At 38.7% G+C, this 21,869-nt stretch overlaps 1 protein-coding gene across 2 annotated transcripts in view; it reads right to left on the minus strand.

The window, feature by feature from the left end:
* The window catches only part of LOC143292429 (SEC14-like protein 1), a 37,482-nt gene that overhangs the window by 7,359 nt on the left and 8,254 nt on the right, over positions 1–21,869 (minus strand). The window contains exons 5-15 of one of the 2 annotated variants that reach the window (XM_076602701.1): positions 21,615–21,864; positions 17,482–17,621; positions 16,116–16,305; positions 15,687–15,775; positions 11,853–11,923; positions 11,401–11,707; positions 11,043–11,183; positions 8,540–8,788; positions 8,262–8,407; positions 7,098–7,199; positions 3,982–4,002 (exon numbers count right to left, since the gene is read on the minus strand). In XM_076602701.1, coding sequence (XP_076458816.1) covers positions 3,982–4,002; positions 7,098–7,199; positions 8,262–8,407; positions 8,540–8,788; positions 11,043–11,183; positions 11,401–11,707; positions 11,853–11,923; positions 15,687–15,775; positions 16,116–16,305; positions 17,482–17,621; positions 21,615–21,864 — 1,706 coding nt within the window. The remainder of the gene's footprint in view (positions 1–3,981; positions 4,003–7,097; positions 7,200–8,261; positions 8,408–8,539; positions 8,789–11,042; positions 11,184–11,400; positions 11,708–11,852; positions 11,924–15,686; positions 15,776–16,115; positions 16,306–17,481; positions 17,622–21,614; positions 21,865–21,869) is intronic. The other variant, XM_076602702.1, reaches the window with a different exon arrangement.

The following is a 21,869-nucleotide window of genomic DNA, read 5'->3' on the forward strand; positions in this document are numbered from 1 at the left end:
AGGTAAGACATGCTTAATAACTTCGAATTCCAAAATTACTACTCTTGTGATACATTCTATACCTCTGTCTCTGTCCCTCTCTCTCACCCACTCATCCTTATCTTTTCTTTTCCATTCAATACATCACAAGCTCTTATTGTCAAAATACTTACCATCCAATGTTATTAAAATTTTACTGACTGATAGTCTGATAAAGTTAAGTCACAATATGGTTCCTAAATATGATGCATTTGTTTGGCTAGAAATGTAATTACTGAGAAACAGAATGTAAAGATTTCAGTGCCCTACAGATTTTTCAAGTGAAAAGTTTAAAGAAGTTTTCCAAACCTTTTTCTTTAAACTTCTTTTCATTCATTTTTTTGTGTTTACATCATTCATATACATATGAATTCATGAAGAAAGAAAGAAAGAAAGAAAAATGTTTTTCTATATACATTAAAGAAAAAAAAAAGAATATGTCATTTATGTATTAAACATTTTATATAAGCACAGCAAACAATAAGTGTATGTCTTTATTAGATTTACATACTACGGGGATAAAGGAAATAAACAAATATGATAAATTAAATAAAAAGAAAAGGAAAGAAGAAAGAAGAAGAAAAGAAAAAAAAAAAAAGAAAAAAAAAAGAAAGAAAAAAAGACTCCCTGTCTCCACCCCATACACCTTATATAAAAAGAACAGTAATATCAATGTATGTATCCCAAAAGATATGAATATATCACCAGATATGCATAAATTTTGTTTGTTTTGTTTTGTTGCTATTATGAAACAAAGGAAACAAGCTAATATGCAAGCAGATAAATGAATAATGCCACAAAAGTCAATGTGCTTTAAACAAACAACTGAATATAAATCTTGTAGTTATCTGATGCAAAGGAAGAAAGACAAAAAAGTCTTAGGTGGTTTGCCTGCATGATCGACTTGGCTAGGTTCCTCAAATTATTAAGCAACATTTGTTTCTAGACCACTGCTATCTTAAGAATAGAATACAGCATGTGTATCTGTGTGTTTGTACACATGCATTCAAAATTTTCTCCCACAATAATGGTGATATAAAGTTTTCTTTCCTGAAAAGTTATGACAATATAAGTTTGTGCAAATTTTTCTATACATCTTGAATGGTTTTCTATGTGACTCATAATGTGGCTCATAATCTTACAAAAGTGAGCACCAAAAATAGTAATGTGAACAAGAAAAGTAGTTAAACAAGATCACAAATCATAAATATTTCATTCCCAAATCATTCTGATATGCAGCAGGAACAAAAAAGAAAAAAGAAAAAAACTAAAAGCGGTGGGTAATTTCCTTTATTCTTTGTGTGTTTTAAATATTTACAATATAAGGCACAGATTTAGAGTTTAAGTCTGATCCTCGTGTCCCACTGGATAAGATTTCATCACCTGGACAGTATGTTATTGAATACAAAAATACAGTTCCTTATACAGACAATGCAGTTCAATGAAGCTCACAACCTGCCCATCACAATCACCCAGGAATAACCTCTTATCTTTATGTCATGAAAAAAAAAAATCCTTTTATTTTTCCTTAACACTGAGAAACACAGACACTTTCCACAATAAATGATTTTCTGTAAATTTAGCCACACCATGCCCAACATACCGAACAACTCGTCACCAGAGACGACAGAAGATGAGAGAAAATGCCCAAAATTGTTTAAAGAGATGCAGAGGCAGAACCAGACAGCATGAGTAAACACGCATGTTCACCTGCATACTTCTTGATGAAGCAATCATGGGCAGTTAGAAAAGAAGAGGAGTGAAAAGAAGAATCAAGGGTTTCAAACATTCACAATGATCACAACCTTTTCCTTTTTTTTTTGTTGTTGTTGTTTTTGCCTTTGTTTCCCCAACACCAATATTACTATCCAACACAGCAAATAATCTGAAAGCATAACATAGGGTACTCTTTTCTTCACAGAGACAAATATCACAAATTAATGAACACACACCAAGCACCCTACATGCAACAGATTTCTGTTTCTCTGAAATAGATAAATAAACATGACTCACTGATGCACCAAGCCAGTACAGACTGGGACTTTTGTCCTGTTAAAATACAGATCGGTAAAGATGAAACTGAGAAATCCTACTGGTTGAAAACAGAAGAAAAGACTACAGCGTTGAAACTAATTTCAATTACCCACACCAGTGGTGACTCGTGCTCTCTTTTCTGGCAGCCATAAACAACTGGCCTTACTGGGAAGGATGGGAGCAAGTCTGTAGCCTCGATGCTCAGAATTCAAGTCAGACCCCTCTCCTAAAGTCTAACTCAGTATTGTAAAACACATAATTTACCCTAAATACGTAAGAGAAAATGAAAAGACAGGCGAAAATGGGACATTATTAAGTACCACTGGAGTAAATTCAATCAGCTAAGACATTCATTTTCAGTTTGTATGTGTTTTTGTTACTCCCTTTTTTCTTTCTTTCTTTTTTGTTTTTTTTGTTTTTGTTTTTATTCATGCCCATGTGAACATCTGTTTTAAACAAGATAAAAATCCCTGCCAACTTGTGCACAAATGAAGCATGGTAATGTCTGTGTAGTAATTGCTTTCTCAGTATGGGATCTTGAGAACAGTACACTTGCCAGTTAAAGAGGAAGAGGGCATTTGGTCACAGCAAGAGAGGGAATGGTAGCAGTTGGGACTGGGAGAAGCAGGAAGTGAAGAAGCAGAAAACACAAGGACTAAGATACAGCTAACTGATTCAGCACCGATATACGATTCTTGCAGATTTGAGTGAAACAATGCAACTGACAGAAACGTGAAAAACTGATTATTGGTATTCAAATTTTTCAATATAGACTATCTGACACCATACCCCCCCAAAAAATCTTTATGTTCTCAAAGTATCTGTTGCTCTCATGTACACATTTCCTTTTCAATAGTTTCTGACAATACCAAATCATTCCTTAAGTCTTTTTTTTTTTTTTTTTTTAAATGATCAGGCCTCCTCAAATCAAATCAAATCATGCTGGCAGTTGCTTACGATCAAGCTGACTGCACAGGCACCATTTTTGGGCTTGGCTTCTCATTAGCAAAAAGTATGGCTGGGTGGGGGGTGCGGCAGGGGGTGTGGGGGGTGGGGTGGGGGTGCTTGGGGGGGAGGAATGAGGAAACTGAGATGTGTTTTTTTTTATGTATTTTTCTAAATCTATACTATTTCTCTTTTCAAGCCAGGTATGCTTTGATACATAAATCAAGTCAAACGAAACATATTTCATGAAAGTATACTCAAAATCACTGCTTTTTATAAAGATTTTGTTTAATTTTCATTTTTATGCCATTCCAAAAGGCTGGTTTCACTCAAAGCTGTGAGAAACACACACCAGTGTCTAATGAACCATCTATTCAGACAGAAAAACCAGACAAGATACGACTGACATGGAACCGGGAGAAGCAGGGAACAGTAAGAAAAATCAAGCAGAGATGTAGGAGACAGATGATAGAGACACGCAAAGAGAACGGAAAAAAAAAAAACCACACAAACTGAAAAACAACAACATGCAGACACTGAAACAGGCAACAGGAAGACAAATAGAGCAGAAATGGGAAAAAGCAGCACAGAAAGATTTAAAGAAAAAACAAAAACGCACAAAGAGATTCCAATAGGAATAGAGCAAACAAAAAGCCACTGGCAAGCATACAGTACCAAAGAGATATTTTAACACTGATGTGAATACCAACAACTGCCAGAGACAGAAAGATTCAGAAGGGCAGAAAGGATGCAGATATGGAGCAGAAAGGGGGGAAAAGTGGATGAGAGAGAGAGAGAGAGAGAGAGAGAGAGAGAGACAGAGAGAGAGAGAGAGTTTGAGGACAGGTTCTTATGTCACCATTATTATTATTAAATAATTCTAGTTAGACGGACAGAGATAACCAAAAGTTCTTAAGCTTTTCTGTTAGTCTGTGCACACCACATCTAGCAAGACAATCACAACATTCTCCACACACCACTTACAGGAAAACCCGGGGCCCATATCTATAAGAAAAAAAAGGGAGAGAAAAGGATACAGACACATTTAAACATGATGACACCATTGAAAGAATGCAGGTCACCAACAACATCACAAAGCAAGTCTGTAGACATATTCAACATCATGTAATAAAGATAAGTACAGATGCAACACTTCATTTACACACCTTATACTTTACACTCAGATCACAACATTTGGAGAGGTAAGAGTTTGGGGGGGGGTGGGGGGTGGGGGATGGGGGGCAAATACTGAAGAGAACTTGTTCCAACATACACTTACCACAAAAAGGTAAAGTTCAATGCATTTAATATCACTCTCTTTTTCCATATGATCTCATGGTACCTTACAAAATTGCTTCATCATGCAAACAGAGACACCCAACTCCCCAACATGCACATGCAAGCAAGAACATCAGGTTAATGACATTTTTCATGACAGTCAAATTGCTTGTATACAATAGCAAACACTGAAAAAGAAATTAATTCCCAGTCTGCAGACCAAACTCAAAATTGCTTTGTTTTTTGTTGTTTTGTTTTTAAAATAAGTGCAAGTAAACAACCCATCCTTTGTCATAATATCATCTTCATTTAACAAAATAAACGCAAATAATGCTATAGTAATGACATATTCTATGGTTTACAATGGGATGGAACTGCACTGTTGTTGTTGGTTTTATCAAAGAGATAATAACATTTATGACAGTAATAAAACAAAACAAAACAATGCTATAGCCACAGTGAATAATCAATAAGCCCTTTCAAAACTATGACATAAAAATAAGCAAGAAAAATTATTCGTGGATCTATGCTTATGTATACATATACATGTATGTGGAGTTGCCTATTCTCTGACTTAAAATCTATTACGATAAAGAAGCAATCGTTACAACCTAAGACTGACTATTCAGTACACAATTCCAGACTGAAGCAACTGCAAGAAGATACCGAACTCTTAGCAAAAGTACCAATACAAAAACCCTTTGTTCACACTACAGAAAATAATGAAATATGAAGACACTTGGAAAAAAAAAAAAAAACAACACAAAAAAAGATTTCAAAACAGGAACCCAATATAATCAAACATCACATTCCTAGAAATATAATACTAACAAGCGAAGAAAAATGGGAATAAGTGGTATGTGGATGAAATGGAGAAGCGGCTGGCACCAATTATTTGATCTATTTTGGCACTATAGTATTGGTGTCTCCTCTTGATCCAAACTTTTTGTCTAATTTACGATAATAATTATTTTCAGGGATTTAATTTGCTAGCACTTGTGACAACCCCCACCCCCTCACACACTCAATGTCTCTGCCTGAAATTTACAAAAGAAAATGGAAATTGCAAGAAGCAAAAATAATCAATAGAACAATGCACTGTCTGTTTTTTTTTAAATCACTTGAAAACTGTAAAAATCCAAACAATAGTATATGCTGTGCAAACAAGCGGACAGGATTCTGCAAGCATTTATTGTGCATGCACATGCATGAGTTTGTGAGTGTGTGCATGCATGTATGTGTGTATACACAGACAAGTGTGTAAGCATGTGTATGCAAGAATGTGCATTCATGAAGGTGTCTCAAAATCCTTCCTGAAAATCTCGTTAACATGTGTAATCAACAGGAGCTGTTAACATAACTTTTTACTTGGATCAGCAATCGTCAACTAGTCCAACAGTGTTTCAGACAGCCACACATATGTCTGTCACAAACCAAAACCAAACCACACAATTATTGAAACAATATAAAAAGTTATGCAAAAAAATGGGAAACATTTCAAATGTAAAATCATCAAACAAATTGAATGTTTTAATCCAAATATATAATTAAGATAACATCATCTCAAAGAACCATCACCAAACTTCAAATATCCAGATATATTACTGCACAGTAAATATATTGGTGGAGGAAAGGGGGTGATTTTTTTCTCCTTCCTCTTTTGTTAGTTTGCTTTGTTCTTGTTTTATGTGGGGTTTTTCCAGGAACACAAAGCATCACACAAAAAGTGAGAAATAAAGATTTTAGCCACAGTGAGACAAGAGCCCTACATAAAAGCCACTACTATTAAATGGAGACAAAAAAAAGAAGAAATAAAAGGTGGCATAGTTTTGAAGAATTAGATTGAAGGCATAAGCAAGACGAAAACAGGAGTAAATCCAGAAACTAATTTGCTGGCTTCAGTAGACCTGATTTGCCCAGTTTCACTTTCAAAATGTTGTCTGGCACATGAGACAAACACTGAAACATTCTGCATTTCTTAACAGAAAAATGCAAGCAAACAAAAGCAAAACAAAAATGAAGAAAATCAGCGCCTGTATTCATTTCATGATTTTCAACAGCAACTGATTTATCATCAATATAATAGCAATGTCCCATCGAATGAAAGATAGTACTACACTTGCATTAAAATTTGTGAATGCAAATTTAAAATTATGTTCAGGAACAAAGATTCATACCAAAGCGCTGTCTATTTGGCAATAAATTATCAAGAAAATTAAAGCAAATTAATTAAAAGGTTCTGACATTTTCTTTGGGGGAATCAATACCCACTGAACTTGATTTTATGTTCAAATAGCACTTTCCTAACCATAAAAATTCACAATCTGAATCTGTACAAATACACTGTCATGCCAGCATAGAACTCATTCACATAGAACTCATTCAAAATCTTTCTAAAAAAATTTTTTTCATACTAGCAGGCACTGTCAGAACACAGGCTAAAAAAATATATGCACATTACTGGGAGAAAAGGTGATAAGTTTATTGATAAATTATCAAGCATACAGTTTTAAATATAAATAAATACATACACAAATGTATGTAGAGAGATAGAGAAAGCTTAAGAAAAAAATGTTATATGTTCTGAAAATGAAGGAACAGAGACAACCAATAGTTTCAATCACAAGCTATACTGATGATAATTAAAAACATGCACACTAAAACACTCAATGCAACACAACCCTGCCACACACACACAGCCTGACACAAAGTCAGCACAGTATACTGTGGCAGCCCCTCAAGCAAAGTAGTGGTGTACACAGAAAGCACACTGTCAGTGGCACAACAGGGCAAGGGGAGACTACATTCCCATGGTCAGTCACCTTGAAGCACTGGATCCCAAACCCGAAGTGCTGCTGTGAGATGTGCCAATGCTGAGAGAGGAGAAGCCACTCTGACAGGACTGGAGACTGCTCATTGACCCTCTGAGAAAACGCAATGGGAAAACACAAGCATACCCTTCATTCTATAAAATATTCTTGAACAGGTTAGCATTTCATTCATCACATTTTGGGTGAAATTAAAGTGTATCAAACCAAAACAAATCAGAAAGAAAAGATTGTCAAAACTGTATTAGGCACAAAATAAGTTCATCAACACAAAACGAAAGTGAAGAACTCCCTCAGAGAATGTCACACTATTTCATTCAGTGCCTTTTCTCCAGTACTTATTACAAACAAATCATTTGGAATAATATACAGCAGCAGCCCACATCGAGTTCAGCCCCTATGCCAGCCACAATGTTGTCTTCCTGACCAACGCCCTGTCCATCTTGCAGGCCCTGTGGTCCAACAGAGATCCAGAACTGAACGATCTGTCCTCCTCTCTCGCCTCCCTCTTCATAAGTCACAGTCACCCTCCCACTGCAACGTGTTTGGCAACGAGACTGCTGACTCCCTGGCAAAGGAGGGCACTACGAAAGAGCAGATGAACAGGTCTACCAGCTATTCTGAATCCAGGACCATCATTAAGGCCAAGCTGCAGAACAAGTGGAAGCAGCAGCATCCATGAAAAAAAACAGAGCAGACCCGCACTACCTGCTGACTCATCAAGAGCAGATAGCCATTTCAGGCTCAGGACAGGTCACAACCGCCTCAAACACCACCTATACACGAAACTCCATATTGGCGACGCAGAGCAGTGCCCCTGCAGAACAGGCAGCCAGACAACAGAACATCTGCTGCAGTCCTGCCCGCTCTACCAAGCGCTCTGAGAGAAAACCTGGCCTGACACAATCCCAGCAGCCCGGAAGCTGTACGGAGGACTGGAGGACCTGTGACATACTGCCGCTTTCGTCGAGGAGACAGGGGAATCCATCTAATAAATGACGAATATGATAACAATATATACATGGGCATGTTCTAATGAAATATCTAAATCAATCTGTGACCCTCTTGCCAGCGATCTAGTCATTTTTAAGCTCCACACAATGACTTGACTGCAACATCTACAGCATACGTTCTGAGAAAAATTACAGTGAACAGTACCTGAAAACCTCTGAAGGAAGCAGCTCTGTGTAATACATGACTTTGGACTTGTGAGACGACAGAGGGAAGTCAAAAGATGCCTTGGCAGAGTCAAAATACTTCCACTGCAGAATGTAGCTCCCTGACTGGCTGGTTACATGAGAACCCTGCATAACAAACAGGTGTGTCGTAATCAGAAAATGTGCAAGGAGAAAAATATCTATTAAAACAAAAAGCAAAAAAACAGCTTTCATTCACATACAGAAAAAAAAAAAAAAATGACATAAGCACACACATACCTGAACACTGTCACCATCCCGGCATATATGTGGAGGCTCCACTATGCTCAAGTCCACTCCAACAGTCATGTTTTTGTCAATGAATTGCACAGACCCAATGCCACCAGTGGCTCCACTGACGTGATGCTGATGCACAGGGTCCTGGTCGATGGACTGCTTGCAGCGGAACACAGTGAAGGTCACGTCACCCTTCAGTATGTCAAAGTCCCAAGTGATGACCGAGCCTCGCTGAGGCACTTGGATCAGCACCTACCGGAGACATGGACATGGATGTGAATCTTATTCTTTGAGACTGAACAGACTTTAATGGACATGCACATATAACACTGCAAACCTCTCCGTACAGCTTTTACGGGCCATGATCAAACATATACATTTTCCTTGTCCTTAATTCTCCTAGCTTTTTTTTTTCCCCTTCTGTTTATTCAACTTCCAAATACTTGAAAAGAGCTTTCTATTCATAAGCTGTTTTTTTCCAAAATGATAAAGCATTTTATTTTCATTTTATCATTTCATTTCTGTAAACAAAATGAGTCTTTGTAATAACCTTATGTGTGTGTATGTGTCCATGGTAAACTATTAACATTAGCATTTTCTTGGCTTCTACAAGTGGTACAGAACCAAAACTGGTAGGATGGTGGGTATGAGTAAGACCTTTGAAGTCATCTGCTTTATGATGATATGGTAGACATATGGTCGAAGGTCAAGGCCATTATTTGGCAAAATAGATCACATTTGACAGAGGCTGTATTTTACATCAATCTTTACTACTACTACTAATGTATACTTATACAGAGCTCTTTCTCTCTAAGAGCTAAGGAGGCTTTGCATGAAAGAAAAAATTAGAAATGACATAATCATTCATGACCACCCTTTCTTAAAACTCCTCCCTCCCCCTCTCCCACTCTTCATGCATTCAAAGTGAACTGACATGGATGGTGTTGGAAAAGAAGGAAGCTGAGAGTGCTTAATGACAGGTTTTAAAAAGATGAGTTTTTAGTTAAGAGTGAAATGCAGAGATAGAATCAGATGCACGGACATGAGGAAGGTTGTTCCAGATGTAAGGAACAGCAAAGAGGAAAGAATGTTCACCAAAGGTTCTAGGTTCTTGTACTGACACATGAAAGTTTCGAAAGGTAACAGTCAAAGAGAGCGGATATTTCTTGAGGGAGTGTAAACATTAATAAGGTCAGAAAATTAGGTATGTCCTGCAGAGTGGAAAGCAGAATAGCAGAGACATGCAACTTTGTATTTAATTTTCGCTTTGATGGGGAGCGAATGCTGAGTGCAGAGGTGGGGAGAAATGTGATCAGTACTTGGGACTCAAGTCTGATGGGCAGCATTGTTTTTAAGTATTTGAATTCGCTGAAGAAGATTATATGGACAGCCTAAGAGAAGAGAATTACAGTAGTCTATTCATGACAGCACAAAAGCAGAAATAGTTTTTTCTAGTTTCAACAGAAAGGTACTGACAGATAGAGTTAACGCGACATAGTTCACAACTGACTATGCAGATTTTACTACCTGAGCCTGCATACTGAGATTTGAGTCAAGAAAGACTCCAAGGTTCCTTGCTGATTTAGGAAACTGAACTGTGGCATCAACAACCACAACAGACTGTATAATGGCTGGAAAAGAAATAGATGTGGACATTCTTACAGAGGAAATAATCATAGCTTCAGTTTTGTCATCATTTAACTTTAGTTTGTTGAATGTCATCCAGGAGCTAACATCGAGAATGCAGTCCTGCACTGACTAAATCAGACTGTCCAATTGGTTTGGTTCTGCAGACTTTTGTAGCTGAATTTCATCAGCAAAAGAGTGGTAAAGAACAGAATGACCAGAAATGAAATCAGAAAGAGGAGCAGAGAACAAAAAAGGAGAACAAAAAGAACAGGGCCCAGGACAGAGCCTTTTATCAAACCTGGTACTGTGACTTGTCATGGGTACAGCCTGATCCCTAAAGAAATTCAAAATTACAAGTTCAAGGTCACAATGTGGGCTATAATACTGGAAAGAAAAGTTTCCTTTTTAAAGAGAGAGAAAATCTTATATAGAATCGTCATCAAATTTTGAATCATAACTGGTCATGGTGAGAACAAAACCCATGTAAAGAGTCAAGGTAAAGTGGTCAATGGTCAAGGCCAAACCATAGCAAAATCGGAAAAATGTAGAAACACGATAGAGCTTCAGTTATTCATCCAAACAGTGGTTGGCTTGGGCCAGAACATAATTGTGTTGTAAATTTAGAGATCAGAGGTCAAGGCAACATGAATGGTTGTCTTTTTGCCAAGTGAACAGTTTAGCTTTACAGTGTTGTTGGTTTTTTTGTTTTGTTTTGGTTTTTTTGGTTTTTAATGATTCATTTATCAAATTAAGTGTACATCACATGTGAGTCATGAAGGCCTTGTCTCTTTTTTGTTTTTCTTTTTGTTATCAAAATAACTGACTATACATAAAAGGAAGACGAAGTGGAAGACTCATAGAGTGAGGGAGAACATACCTCATTTGGAAAGTCTTTGACAACATGTGCAGTCTGATAGAGACTGTTTGGACTGAGGCTGGAAGGTTCATCCGGTGAGCGATCTATCAACTCCTCCTGATACATGGACTTTGGCACCAACCCTCCTTCTGGCACTCCACACTGCAGGTCAGAAAGTAAGTTCATATCTCAAACTAGAACACTCTGACTATGTATAAGCTCTAAATAACAACAGTCATGCAATTTAGAAAACTTCCACACTCACATAACAGAGCACGGCACCCTTGCTAAATTCACAATTCATCAACAACGAAATGAAAACATGTACAGTGCTTACTGAAATTAAAATCACATGGAAAAGACAACATGAGGCACTCACATAGCAATCACCCCCTAAGAAGTCAGGAATGTACTGCTTCTCCACAAACTCAATCAGGCCTCCAGCACCCAGATAGTCCTTCCCACCATAGATCATGAACTTGCGACGGGTGTTCTCATCGATGAAGGGCGAAACGAGAGTCCAGAGGACGGGGAAGACCCTGGGGGCCCGTACAATGAGCAGCCTGCCCATGGTCTCAGGGTAGTTGGCCTCCACAATTTCAATGATGCGCAGCAATGCACGGATACCAGGTCTCCACAAATGCCTCATGCTCAGACCGTCCAAGTCCACAATACATGTGCATGCACTGTAAAAGACAAATCAACAGTTACTGACCATGCCAGTCTGTCTCATTAAGCTGAAGCAAGATCAGGATTACAGTGTGTGCTAATCTGACAAGGGAAAACATTGTACCACTCACAGCATAAAATCACCACCTGCATTGCTCTTACCTGACAGGATATCCTCTCTTGTTTGTTGCTTCTGCAGCTAGCATCAGACCTTCCTCATTCTTCGCCAACACCTGTCATGAAAATTGGTAAAATATCTTTGAAACTATGCATATATATACATACATACATACATACATATATATATATATATATATATATATATATATATATATATATATGACAGAGAGAGGCATACATACATACTGACACACATAATGACGATTTTACATATTCTCTCAGTAAATTAAAAAAAAGAAAGAAAAAAAAAGATTAAAAGTGAAAAGCGTTATTCTTCATAAACAATATAGGCCCACTAAAATAAAATTCAAAACAAGCCAAATGGGAAAAGACATACATTTAGGGAAGACAGGCAGACTGAAAGATACAAGGACAGAACTGAGAAGAGTACAAGTTAAAAGAGAGAACAGGCATGCTGGTAAAGTAAAATATTCAACTCGAATAAGTCACAATGTCAACATGCTGCCTGTCAGTTCATGTCGCAATGGCAGCTCTTGGATTCCACCAGCAATGAACAACTTCACTTTCTAAGACTTTGGGAGACGACAACTGTTGAAATTAAATCATTTCTGTATGGATTGCTTCCCTTTAGCCACTGGTAAACGGCTCCACAAGAATCAATCTATGTGCTAATTTAACTCAACAGCATCTGGTCGGCAGCCGGTTTCCGACACTATTCCGCTCACTTGAAATCCTGTCGGACGCATTGTTACGACAGGTTTTGATCCTTTTTTAACGTTACCGATCTTACTTTAAGGGTGATAACTCACAGTTTTCAGATAGATCAGACACTTTTCTTGCGAGTTCCTTCCCTTAGACCGTTGTTCGTTCATTCTATAGCAGTTTTCTTTGTTTGAAAAGTGAACCACCCTCGCGCTCACCACCAGTTGGTTTTCAACATGGCGACTCCACGTGGAAACCGGTTCGTGCGGAACATAAAAATGGCTCAAGCACTCGAATTGATCCATGAAACCGGGTCTGATGACGAAGATGCTGTTGTTGGAATGTTCGACGATGCAGGTGACGAAATTTTGGACTCTGATTCTGACTATATTCCTGACGAAAACGATGACGAAGTGGCGGACACTGACGATGATGAAGGCGGAATGACTGGTCAGCGAAACTCGACACCAACACGTGCGCCTGCTGCAGCGGCTGATTCTCCAACTAATGGAGAAGATCACGAGGAGATGGAAATAGATCAGGACAATCTGTTTGATGATCATATAGATCCAGATTATATGTATGAGTGGAGTAGAAATTTGGCCAATTTTCCACTCAACCCACCCTTCGGTTTGACACCAGGATTTCAGGGCCCCCTCAAATTGCCGCCTTGGGAGGACTGCAAACCAATTGATTTTTACAGTCTCTTCATTGATAAAAGTATGCTAAAACACATGAAAACAGAGACAAACCGTTATGCTGCAAAAAATATCCAGCAGGTACAGCAAAGAGAAGAACTTTCCCCACGGTCACAGTTCAACACCTGGAAGCCTGTGACACTGGATGAAATCAGAAAATTTCTGGCTATCCTCATCCACATGGGGATTGTAAAGAAACCAAGAATAGTGGACTACTGGTGTACTAATCCAGTTGTGAAGACTGGATTTGCCTCCAAGCTGTTGAAACGCGACAGGTTCAGAGCCATCCTGTCGTTCTTCCACCTGAACGACAACTCGACATTCCTGGAGCGAAACCATCCTGACCATGATCCACTCCACAAGCTGAGACCATTGATTGACCACCTTGTGCATGTAAGTTATTTTCTTTTTTGTGTGTTTGTTTTGAATGTGTGTGTGTGTGTGTGTGTGTGTGTGTGTGTGCATGCTTGTGTGTGTGTGAATGTGTGTGAATGTGTGTGTTGCGTGTGTTGTGTGTGTGTGTGTGTGTGTTATTATTTATTCTTCCCCACTTGTTGAATATTATCAGTTCAAATGATAGCAAATGTTAGTAGATAGTGGTAGTATTAGCTGAAGTAGTGGTGATGGTTTGCTGTATCATACATATTGTGATTGTCCACAATAGTAAAAACTGTTTGCATGTTTCAGCTCTTCAAGACTGTGTACATCCCGGAGCAGAATATCTGCATCGACGAGGCCCTTTGCCCCTGGAGAGGCCGGTCATCTTTCCGGGTCTACATGAAGGACAAGCCGGTCAAGTGGGGCATCAAGCTGTATGAGCTGTGTGAGAGCTCCTCGGGGTATGTGTGGAACCTTGAGGTGTACTGCCACAAGCCGGGTCTCAGCAACCGCCCCCACGATGTTGTCTTCAGGCTCCTCGACCAACTGCAAGACTGCGGCTATGTCCTTTATGTGGACAACTACTACTGCTCACCCACCTTGGCCCACAGTCTCACTGCTGTCAACACTGGATGTGTAGGCACTGTGCGGGCTAACCGGGTGGGCATGCCAAAGGATTTGGTGACTGGAGCCTTCGCCCGCGGCCAGATGGACTACAGGAGACTGAATCAGGTGATGGTCATTAGGTGGAAGGACAAGAGGGATGTGCATATGATAACCACTCAGCACATCCCTGAAATGATTGCAGTGAGATCACGGTCAGAACACAAGAGAAAACCCACGGCTGTTGTTGACTACATTGGCAATATGGCTGGTGTTGACCGCAGTGACCAGATGATCTCATACATGCCTATGCACCGGAAGACCATCAAATGGTGGAAGAAGCTGGCCTTCCACCTTTTGACCCTCACAATGATCCAGTCTCACTGCCTCTACAACAAGCTGCAGAGGAGTCTGGGGAAAAAACCACTGACACTGGAACAATTTGCCATATCAGTGTGTTACGACCTCGCCAGTCTTCCAGTTGGGGATGATGAGGAGCAGAATCGTGCTGCTGCCCCGGTCAACGAGGAAGTCAACCGCCTCGACTGCAAGAACCAACACTTCATGGAGAACACAGGCTACAGGCACTGTGTTGTGTGCTATGCCAGGGAGAAGGCAAGAGGAGCCACCAGAGAGCACCTGAAGAACAGGGTGCAGCGCACCAAGTTCCAGTGTCAACAGTGCCAGAAAGCCCTATGTGCTGTGCCCTGTTTTAAAATCTACCACACCAAACAAGACTACAGCAAGTAACAGTGTCACAGAAGTGTCTACAGTGTGTGCATTGTGTAAAAAAGAGTGTTTGTGTGGTGTTTTTTTCCAATGAGTGTACAGTCCTGCAAATGTTTTCCAGTGTGTTTTTCAAGACTGCAAGCAGCAATCACTTTTTTGTGTTTTTTTCCAATATATTCTCATCAGATCTCTTTTTATATACAGCATGCATAAATAGTATCATAAGCACATCAAACCAAGAGTACATGAGTGTGACTGAACCAGTGTAGGAGGATTCAGAGCATGAAGAAGTGGATTACCTGTGTTCAATTTTTTTTTTGTTTTCCTGCCAATGTGTATCATATTGGATTACCTATATCATCAAAACCATGTGGTTCCTTCACTTAAGGTAAGCATTTTTAGTAAATTCATTGTTATATCTGTCCACTGGTATGTGTTTTATGTTTGTAGGGTGAGTGGTTGATTTTTTGTGATTTTTTAAAAACTGCTTAAAATAGTGCGATTTGAGAGGGAAACCCGGCCATTTTGACTGAGGGTTGAGTGAGTTAATGAAGATTTCTGAGGCTAAATCAAGCTTGTATATGACACGGATTGTTTCTGGTCTTTGCTGGTTTGAAAGGAAATCATCAAATTTCATTATAAAAAACAATCAGGTGCTGAACCTCACTGCCTACCACTTCAAAATTTGTGAACAGGAAGATAAGTTTACTAAAATTACTTATGAGTTTAGTGAGTCACATCTTACATGTTTCAGGATGGCTTCTTCCCCAACAGATCTCATAAGACCCTTGACATCCATCTGGCCAAGTCGGAGTACGTACAATGGCCTTCCCTCTGCACATATAAATCACAGAATACTGCAAGTAGCTTTTCAACAGAATGGTGTTAATTTTAATGCCATATACTCAAGCCTTCAAAGAAATATTACTGTAAAAGCTAATGGAACACAAAGTGCTTTTCATAAATCAAAGTAGGTGCACACTAATGCAATAACTCTTAAAATATGCAACACACTTTATTATCATTGTTGCTTATTGCCCAACCAACCGTAAAGGGACTGATCAGGGATGAAATATACACGCACATCCACATGTGTATTCAAATAAACACATCCTGTACACACAACCCTAATACAATTGAAGCAAGTGAAAAGAAGATGTAATTGTCCACTGACCTCTATCAAAGTAGTGCCAACCACCTGGATAGTACTTCTCAATGATATCAGGGCATGTGTACGTTTCCAGCAGCCGATCAATGTTGTGCAGCTTTCTCCAGGCTAAGGAGTGAACCAACATTTCCCTGGCCTTTTCAATGTGGAAATCCCGGGCCCGCAGGAACCGCAGAATGTGTGGATCTTTCGGAATCTGGAAGAAAAATGATCCTAGAGTGTATCATGCATTGTTAAGTATATGGAAGACAATCAACTTAATGTGTGGTCATGCATTCAAAAGTATATGAAAGACAATTATCATAATGTGGGATCATGAACTGTAAAATATAAGGAAGGTGACTACCTTACTGTGTGATCATGAATTGTAAAATCATACATTCATTTCTCTTACAAAATATGCATTCATTCAAGTACTTTCAGAATATAGCACAAGAATCTCTCTTATTTCAAAAGCTTATGAAATAACTATTTGTAAATTTCATATTCCTTTTGTGCTTCAACTCCCATGTCCGTTCATTTCCACAAGTGCACTTTTTCTGTTGGCTCCATGTGCAAGACACTGGTTGACCCAACATCAAGGCGGCCAAACTGCTTTGGGGAGTAGGTGCATACTAGACTGTTTTTCTTGCCACACACTACCCAAATCTGACATGGATTACACCATCTTTAATGTATGTATCTAAATCTTCTGAATGCAAAGAAAGGGGATCAAGACTTAACTGATCTGTACATTTTGATCTGATGTTACGTGTTCTGCTGTGTACATGCTGATTCCATGCAGGCAACACGTTCACCTGAATGTGCTCTCTGTCTCAAATAGACAATTAGACTGAGCAAATTTCCCCGCAAGTCTCTGCAACACCAGTGCATCACATGTCCATGCAAAAATGTACAAACTAATAATAGTCAGTTGTAGCTTGTGTTTTACAGCTGCAGAACCAGTTCATGTTTTTCCTGTATTCTACACTTTATAGCTCTTGTTCTTGTTTTTTGTTGTTTTTTTTAATCTTTTGTACAGCATGTTGTGTCAGGAAGAGCACACCACTGTAGTGAGTTATTTGTATTGCAACAGACTGTTTTGTACTTATTAGTTACTTCAGATTTTCTCTAAAACATTAATGCTGTTCTCTGTGTCAGATGAACATTAGAAAACTTCAACACTACCGATATATATTTTTATTGTTTTTTTCTAATAAATCTTGAAGTCTGTTGAACATTTCCCTTGAAAATTATATCTCACTTCACACAAACATAATCTACATCTCGGGACCAAAAATATTCTTCTCTACACATCTGAGATTATTATTTTAATTCATTCATATTTTAAAGCAGATACAGATTTCTTTGGCAGCCACATTCTCCTTCCTACCTTGCCCTTGTGTGTATGTGACAACCACTGCCTCAGCTGCACCAAACGGCTCTCTTCCACTGGCGTGAGGTGGCCCAGAAATCTGGCAATGTAGTCATCATCCAGCTTCCCAGGGCTGTCTGGTAAAGCAGAGGCCCCATCTGCATTAAAGTGTATAAAAACATGGCTGTCAAAACATGGGTTGTGGGAATGGTCAGGTGTTAGTGTCTGTCAACTAATGCTTTAAATGTCCCCTTGACATGTAAATAAAAAAAAAGAACAAATTCAAAAAATTAACAAATGAACATATCGATACATCGTGATCATGGCTCAATAAATGAAAGTTAACACAATCTTGTAAGAAAAGAAAAACACACATACGTAAAGTTATGAAAACACAAGCAATAATGCAATGAGATGGTCAGTGTGGTATGGATGCACCAAATGTGATACTGCTAAGCAAGTGCTACATTCTGTAATTGTGTAAGTTTCTTTTTTTATAACAAGAAAAAAAAACAACAACTAAAAAACACTTTGCAGTTTTCTGTTTAAATGTTCAATTAGTCATCAACTTCACATGTCTGGTTGCACTTCACTTACTGACAGGGCTTCCTACAGTTGGTTTGCTTAGAGAGTCCACGGAACTCCCTCTCAGGTATTCTAGGCAGTCCTCATGTACTTCTAGTGAGTCCAGTCGCAGGCCAAGGAACCGTTCTTTCATTCAAACACACCACACACTGCCTTTCAATCAGTTCACACATACAAACACACACTGAATGAGTGAAAGAGATAGACACACTCGCACACACTCACAAACACTCTCTGAACTCAGAGAAAGAGTGACACATATGCACACATACAGAGAGAGATAGATACACATGCACACACAACACACACACACACACACACAACAGAGAGAGAGAGAGAGAGAGAGATACACACGCACATACAGACACACACACACCACTCATCCCCCCACCCTTACCCCCTAACCCCTCACACACAGACACGACAGGAGGACATGCATACAGTGAGTGAGAGAGAAAGATTGAGAGGAGTGAACCACTGAAAAAGAAAAGCTGTACAAGGACTATTTTTGAAAGTTTGTCGATCCTGTCACAAATGCATTTATTTCCCGGGAGCTGCACGATGACCTGATTACAAATTCCATACAAGTTCTGCACTTCATTACATGTGCGTCTTTGTCGTATTGCAGCCGTTTGAATTCTTACTCCCATGTAGAACACTGACAAGTGCGGCTTTTCTTTTTTGGTGAACTGTCCCCTTTTGAAGCTGGCTGATCGACATTGGCTGATTCAGAATCAGCCTTTTCGTCTTGCTTGCACTTTGGAGCGTCGAGCCAAGATCGCGGAGGCATTCTGATTTCGAACTGTATCACAGAATACTTGACAAGCCTCATTGTGAGCATAACAGAAATGGGCAACAGTTTTCTGTAAAGGGAGATGAGACGAAAGTAATGAACTCTGCAGCAGTTGCCGATTTCACTAAGGTAAGATGCTGCCCCAAAATTAGTGAAACGAGAAGAAACGAGCGCTGCTGTCTGATCATGCTTGTTCACATTTCGACTGACGCCATTTCATAGTGCATCCCGCGGACTCCCTAGCCGAAACTGTAGTGCGTTCTCTCTCATTTCAGAGAGTCAGGGACACACATATGTGCATTAACGGAAGCCCTGCAAAGTTACTTTATTCTAAAAAAAAATTGTCTGCAAAAATAACATGATTTGATCAAAAGTTTCATCACTTTCTGTGTGTTTGTCAATTCCAAACAGAATTTAGTGTACAATTTAAACCAATCTAACACAGTCTTTCTCATCTGTTCATTTCTAGCTCTCTCCATAAATACGTTTTTTTTCCTTCCATTTTTAAGTCTTTTTAACACAACAAAAAGCATTGGGCCTGACATAAAAAACTGCTAAGGCACATGTGTGCAAGTGCACGCACACACATATACACAAATACACACACACAGTCACAGATGTTTTTATCTGAATTTAAACAACACTGATTAACTGGCCACATAAAACTGTCACCACCACCATGCAGAAGAATGACACCAATATTAACAGTGATACGAATTAGAGATATCATGTTCATTATAATCATGAGTTTGTATTATCATGTGTATAACCATTTCTATTATTTTCATATTGTATCAGTGGTTAATAATAGCACATTTCATAAAATGAAGATATGGAAGACCAAACAGCATCAATGAGTAAAACTTCCCTGCATTGTGATAGTATCTTATGTTCACATTCAATCTGTCATGTTCATATGTACTAAATTATCATTCAGTCTGCTGCTGCAGCAGCTGTGCAGACACTGATATGTGCCATAAGTTTGTCTATAGTGTTTTGTGTGTCCTGTCACATGATATGTATCAGTATCACTGTGGTACATGATCATCTTACATTAACACACACACACACACACACACACACACACACACACACACACACACACACACACACACACACACACACTCATCATAATCAAGAGACATGGTCAACTGTCAATCGGAGACAGAGTTATAAAGTTAATAAAAAAGAAAACATTATTTTCTTTTCAAAAGACCTGGCAAAACCAAAGAAACCCAAAGAAAAACATGTATTCAAAGAAAAAAAAAACCACAAAGCAAACGAAAGTAAAAACAAAAAACAAAAAATAAAACAAAATGAAAGAGGAATACATATCACAGTATTCATTTCAAATATACCATAAGAACTGTGTATTAGAACAGATTAATTATAACATTAAAAACAACAACAACGATTTGGAAAGAAATAGTATGAGTCAACTAAGAGCTTCAATAATATCAATTAAAAAAAAAAACTGATCTGAAAAGTTAGTATTATATAATACATATTTTTCTGTGAACCATATCAAAAGCAAAAAATATATAACTGGGAATCTGAGGACAGTCACCAAAACGTTTATTGATCAGCCATGATATCTTTCTGTAAGTGTCAACCTTGTATCTTAGTCACTCAAGTCATTTTGCATCTCTCACATATATTCACTGACCTCAAATCTCATGCTCCTTCCTTAAACTCTGCACTTGCCAGTGTGCGTGCATGTTTCTATGCGATTCCATGTATGTGTCTGTGGATGTGTCTAAACTGAAAACTCTCATTCCCTCCACATAACTTGCTGATTAGTGAACCATGAACTGAAAAAGAGTACAGTTTATTTATTAAATTCTCAGCCCAATATACTCACATCTCTCCATCCTCTTCCAATGCTCCAACCCCATCCTCCCTTCCTATTTTGATCATTTGACAAAAGCTCAATAAATACTAAGTCTTCATAATTTCACTTTTTTGCCCTTTATGTTAACTAAAATTAATTGGTAACTCATATTTCATTGTCACTGTAAAAAAGGAAAAAAATTCACAAACGAATCCACTAAAAATCTTAATGCAGAAAAAAAAGGGTACAATGCATAAATAGTGCACTAAACTGTAAATCCCCATCCATTGCCCAGAAAAAAAAAAGCACACATCTACAAAGTCAATAAACATGTTGGTGACTGCCATTCCTCTGGAATACTTGCGATGATGTCCTGATGAACTGGAAAATGAAGATCCTGGAACTGGATTTAGCACACCTTCTTCACTATACATAAACTATCAGCTGATGGCTTGTATCTGATCGTTGAGAGGTAATATACATGACAGTGTGAAACACACGTTAAGAATTTAAAATGCTCCAATGGTGAAGCGTTAACCCTTTGGTCGTTTTAGTTGCCGCTCACACCACAGTTGCAGCATGGCGACTTGTAGGTAGGAAGAACATAATAAAATTCTGATTCCCTGCTTACTGGGCCATGCCAAATACTGAAAATGCAGCATTGTGTGGGTGTTGTTGTTTTTTCTTTCAAATAAAGAAATGATCAGGGAAAAAAAGCATTCTCAGGGGATGAAATAACCACTGAAATTCTTCTCAAGCATAAGGCTTTGTCAAAAGAGAGAAAAAAAAAACAAAAAACACCAACACATTAACACAAATTCTCTCACACTGCACTCTTGTTTCTTTACAACAAGAAATCCGGAAACTTAAACTAACCATTTGCACAATCTTTTCTGTAATTGTAATTACAATCAATACCACATAATTCAATAACTCTCTGACCTGGTTCATGTATTTCTGGAACGCCTGAGCTCTGGATGGTAGCGGCTGTGGCACCAAGTACCAGACTGTTCTGGCTGTGAACACTGGCCACACTATTGGACCGACTGCGCAGACCAGAGTCCTGTGAAGGGGCATCATCCTGGGTGGGCTGTGAAAGAGCAGGCTTGGGGTTGGGGTCTGTCCATGGAGGGATGTAGGTGATCCCTTCTGAGATCAGTTCATTGATGTAGTATTCTATCACCTCTTTGCCCTGTC

The sequence above is a fragment of the Babylonia areolata genome, chromosome 18 (assembly GCF_041734735.1).
Source record: "Babylonia areolata isolate BAREFJ2019XMU chromosome 18, ASM4173473v1, whole genome shotgun sequence".
NCBI lineage: Eukaryota > Metazoa > Mollusca > Gastropoda > Neogastropoda > Buccinidae > Babylonia > Babylonia areolata.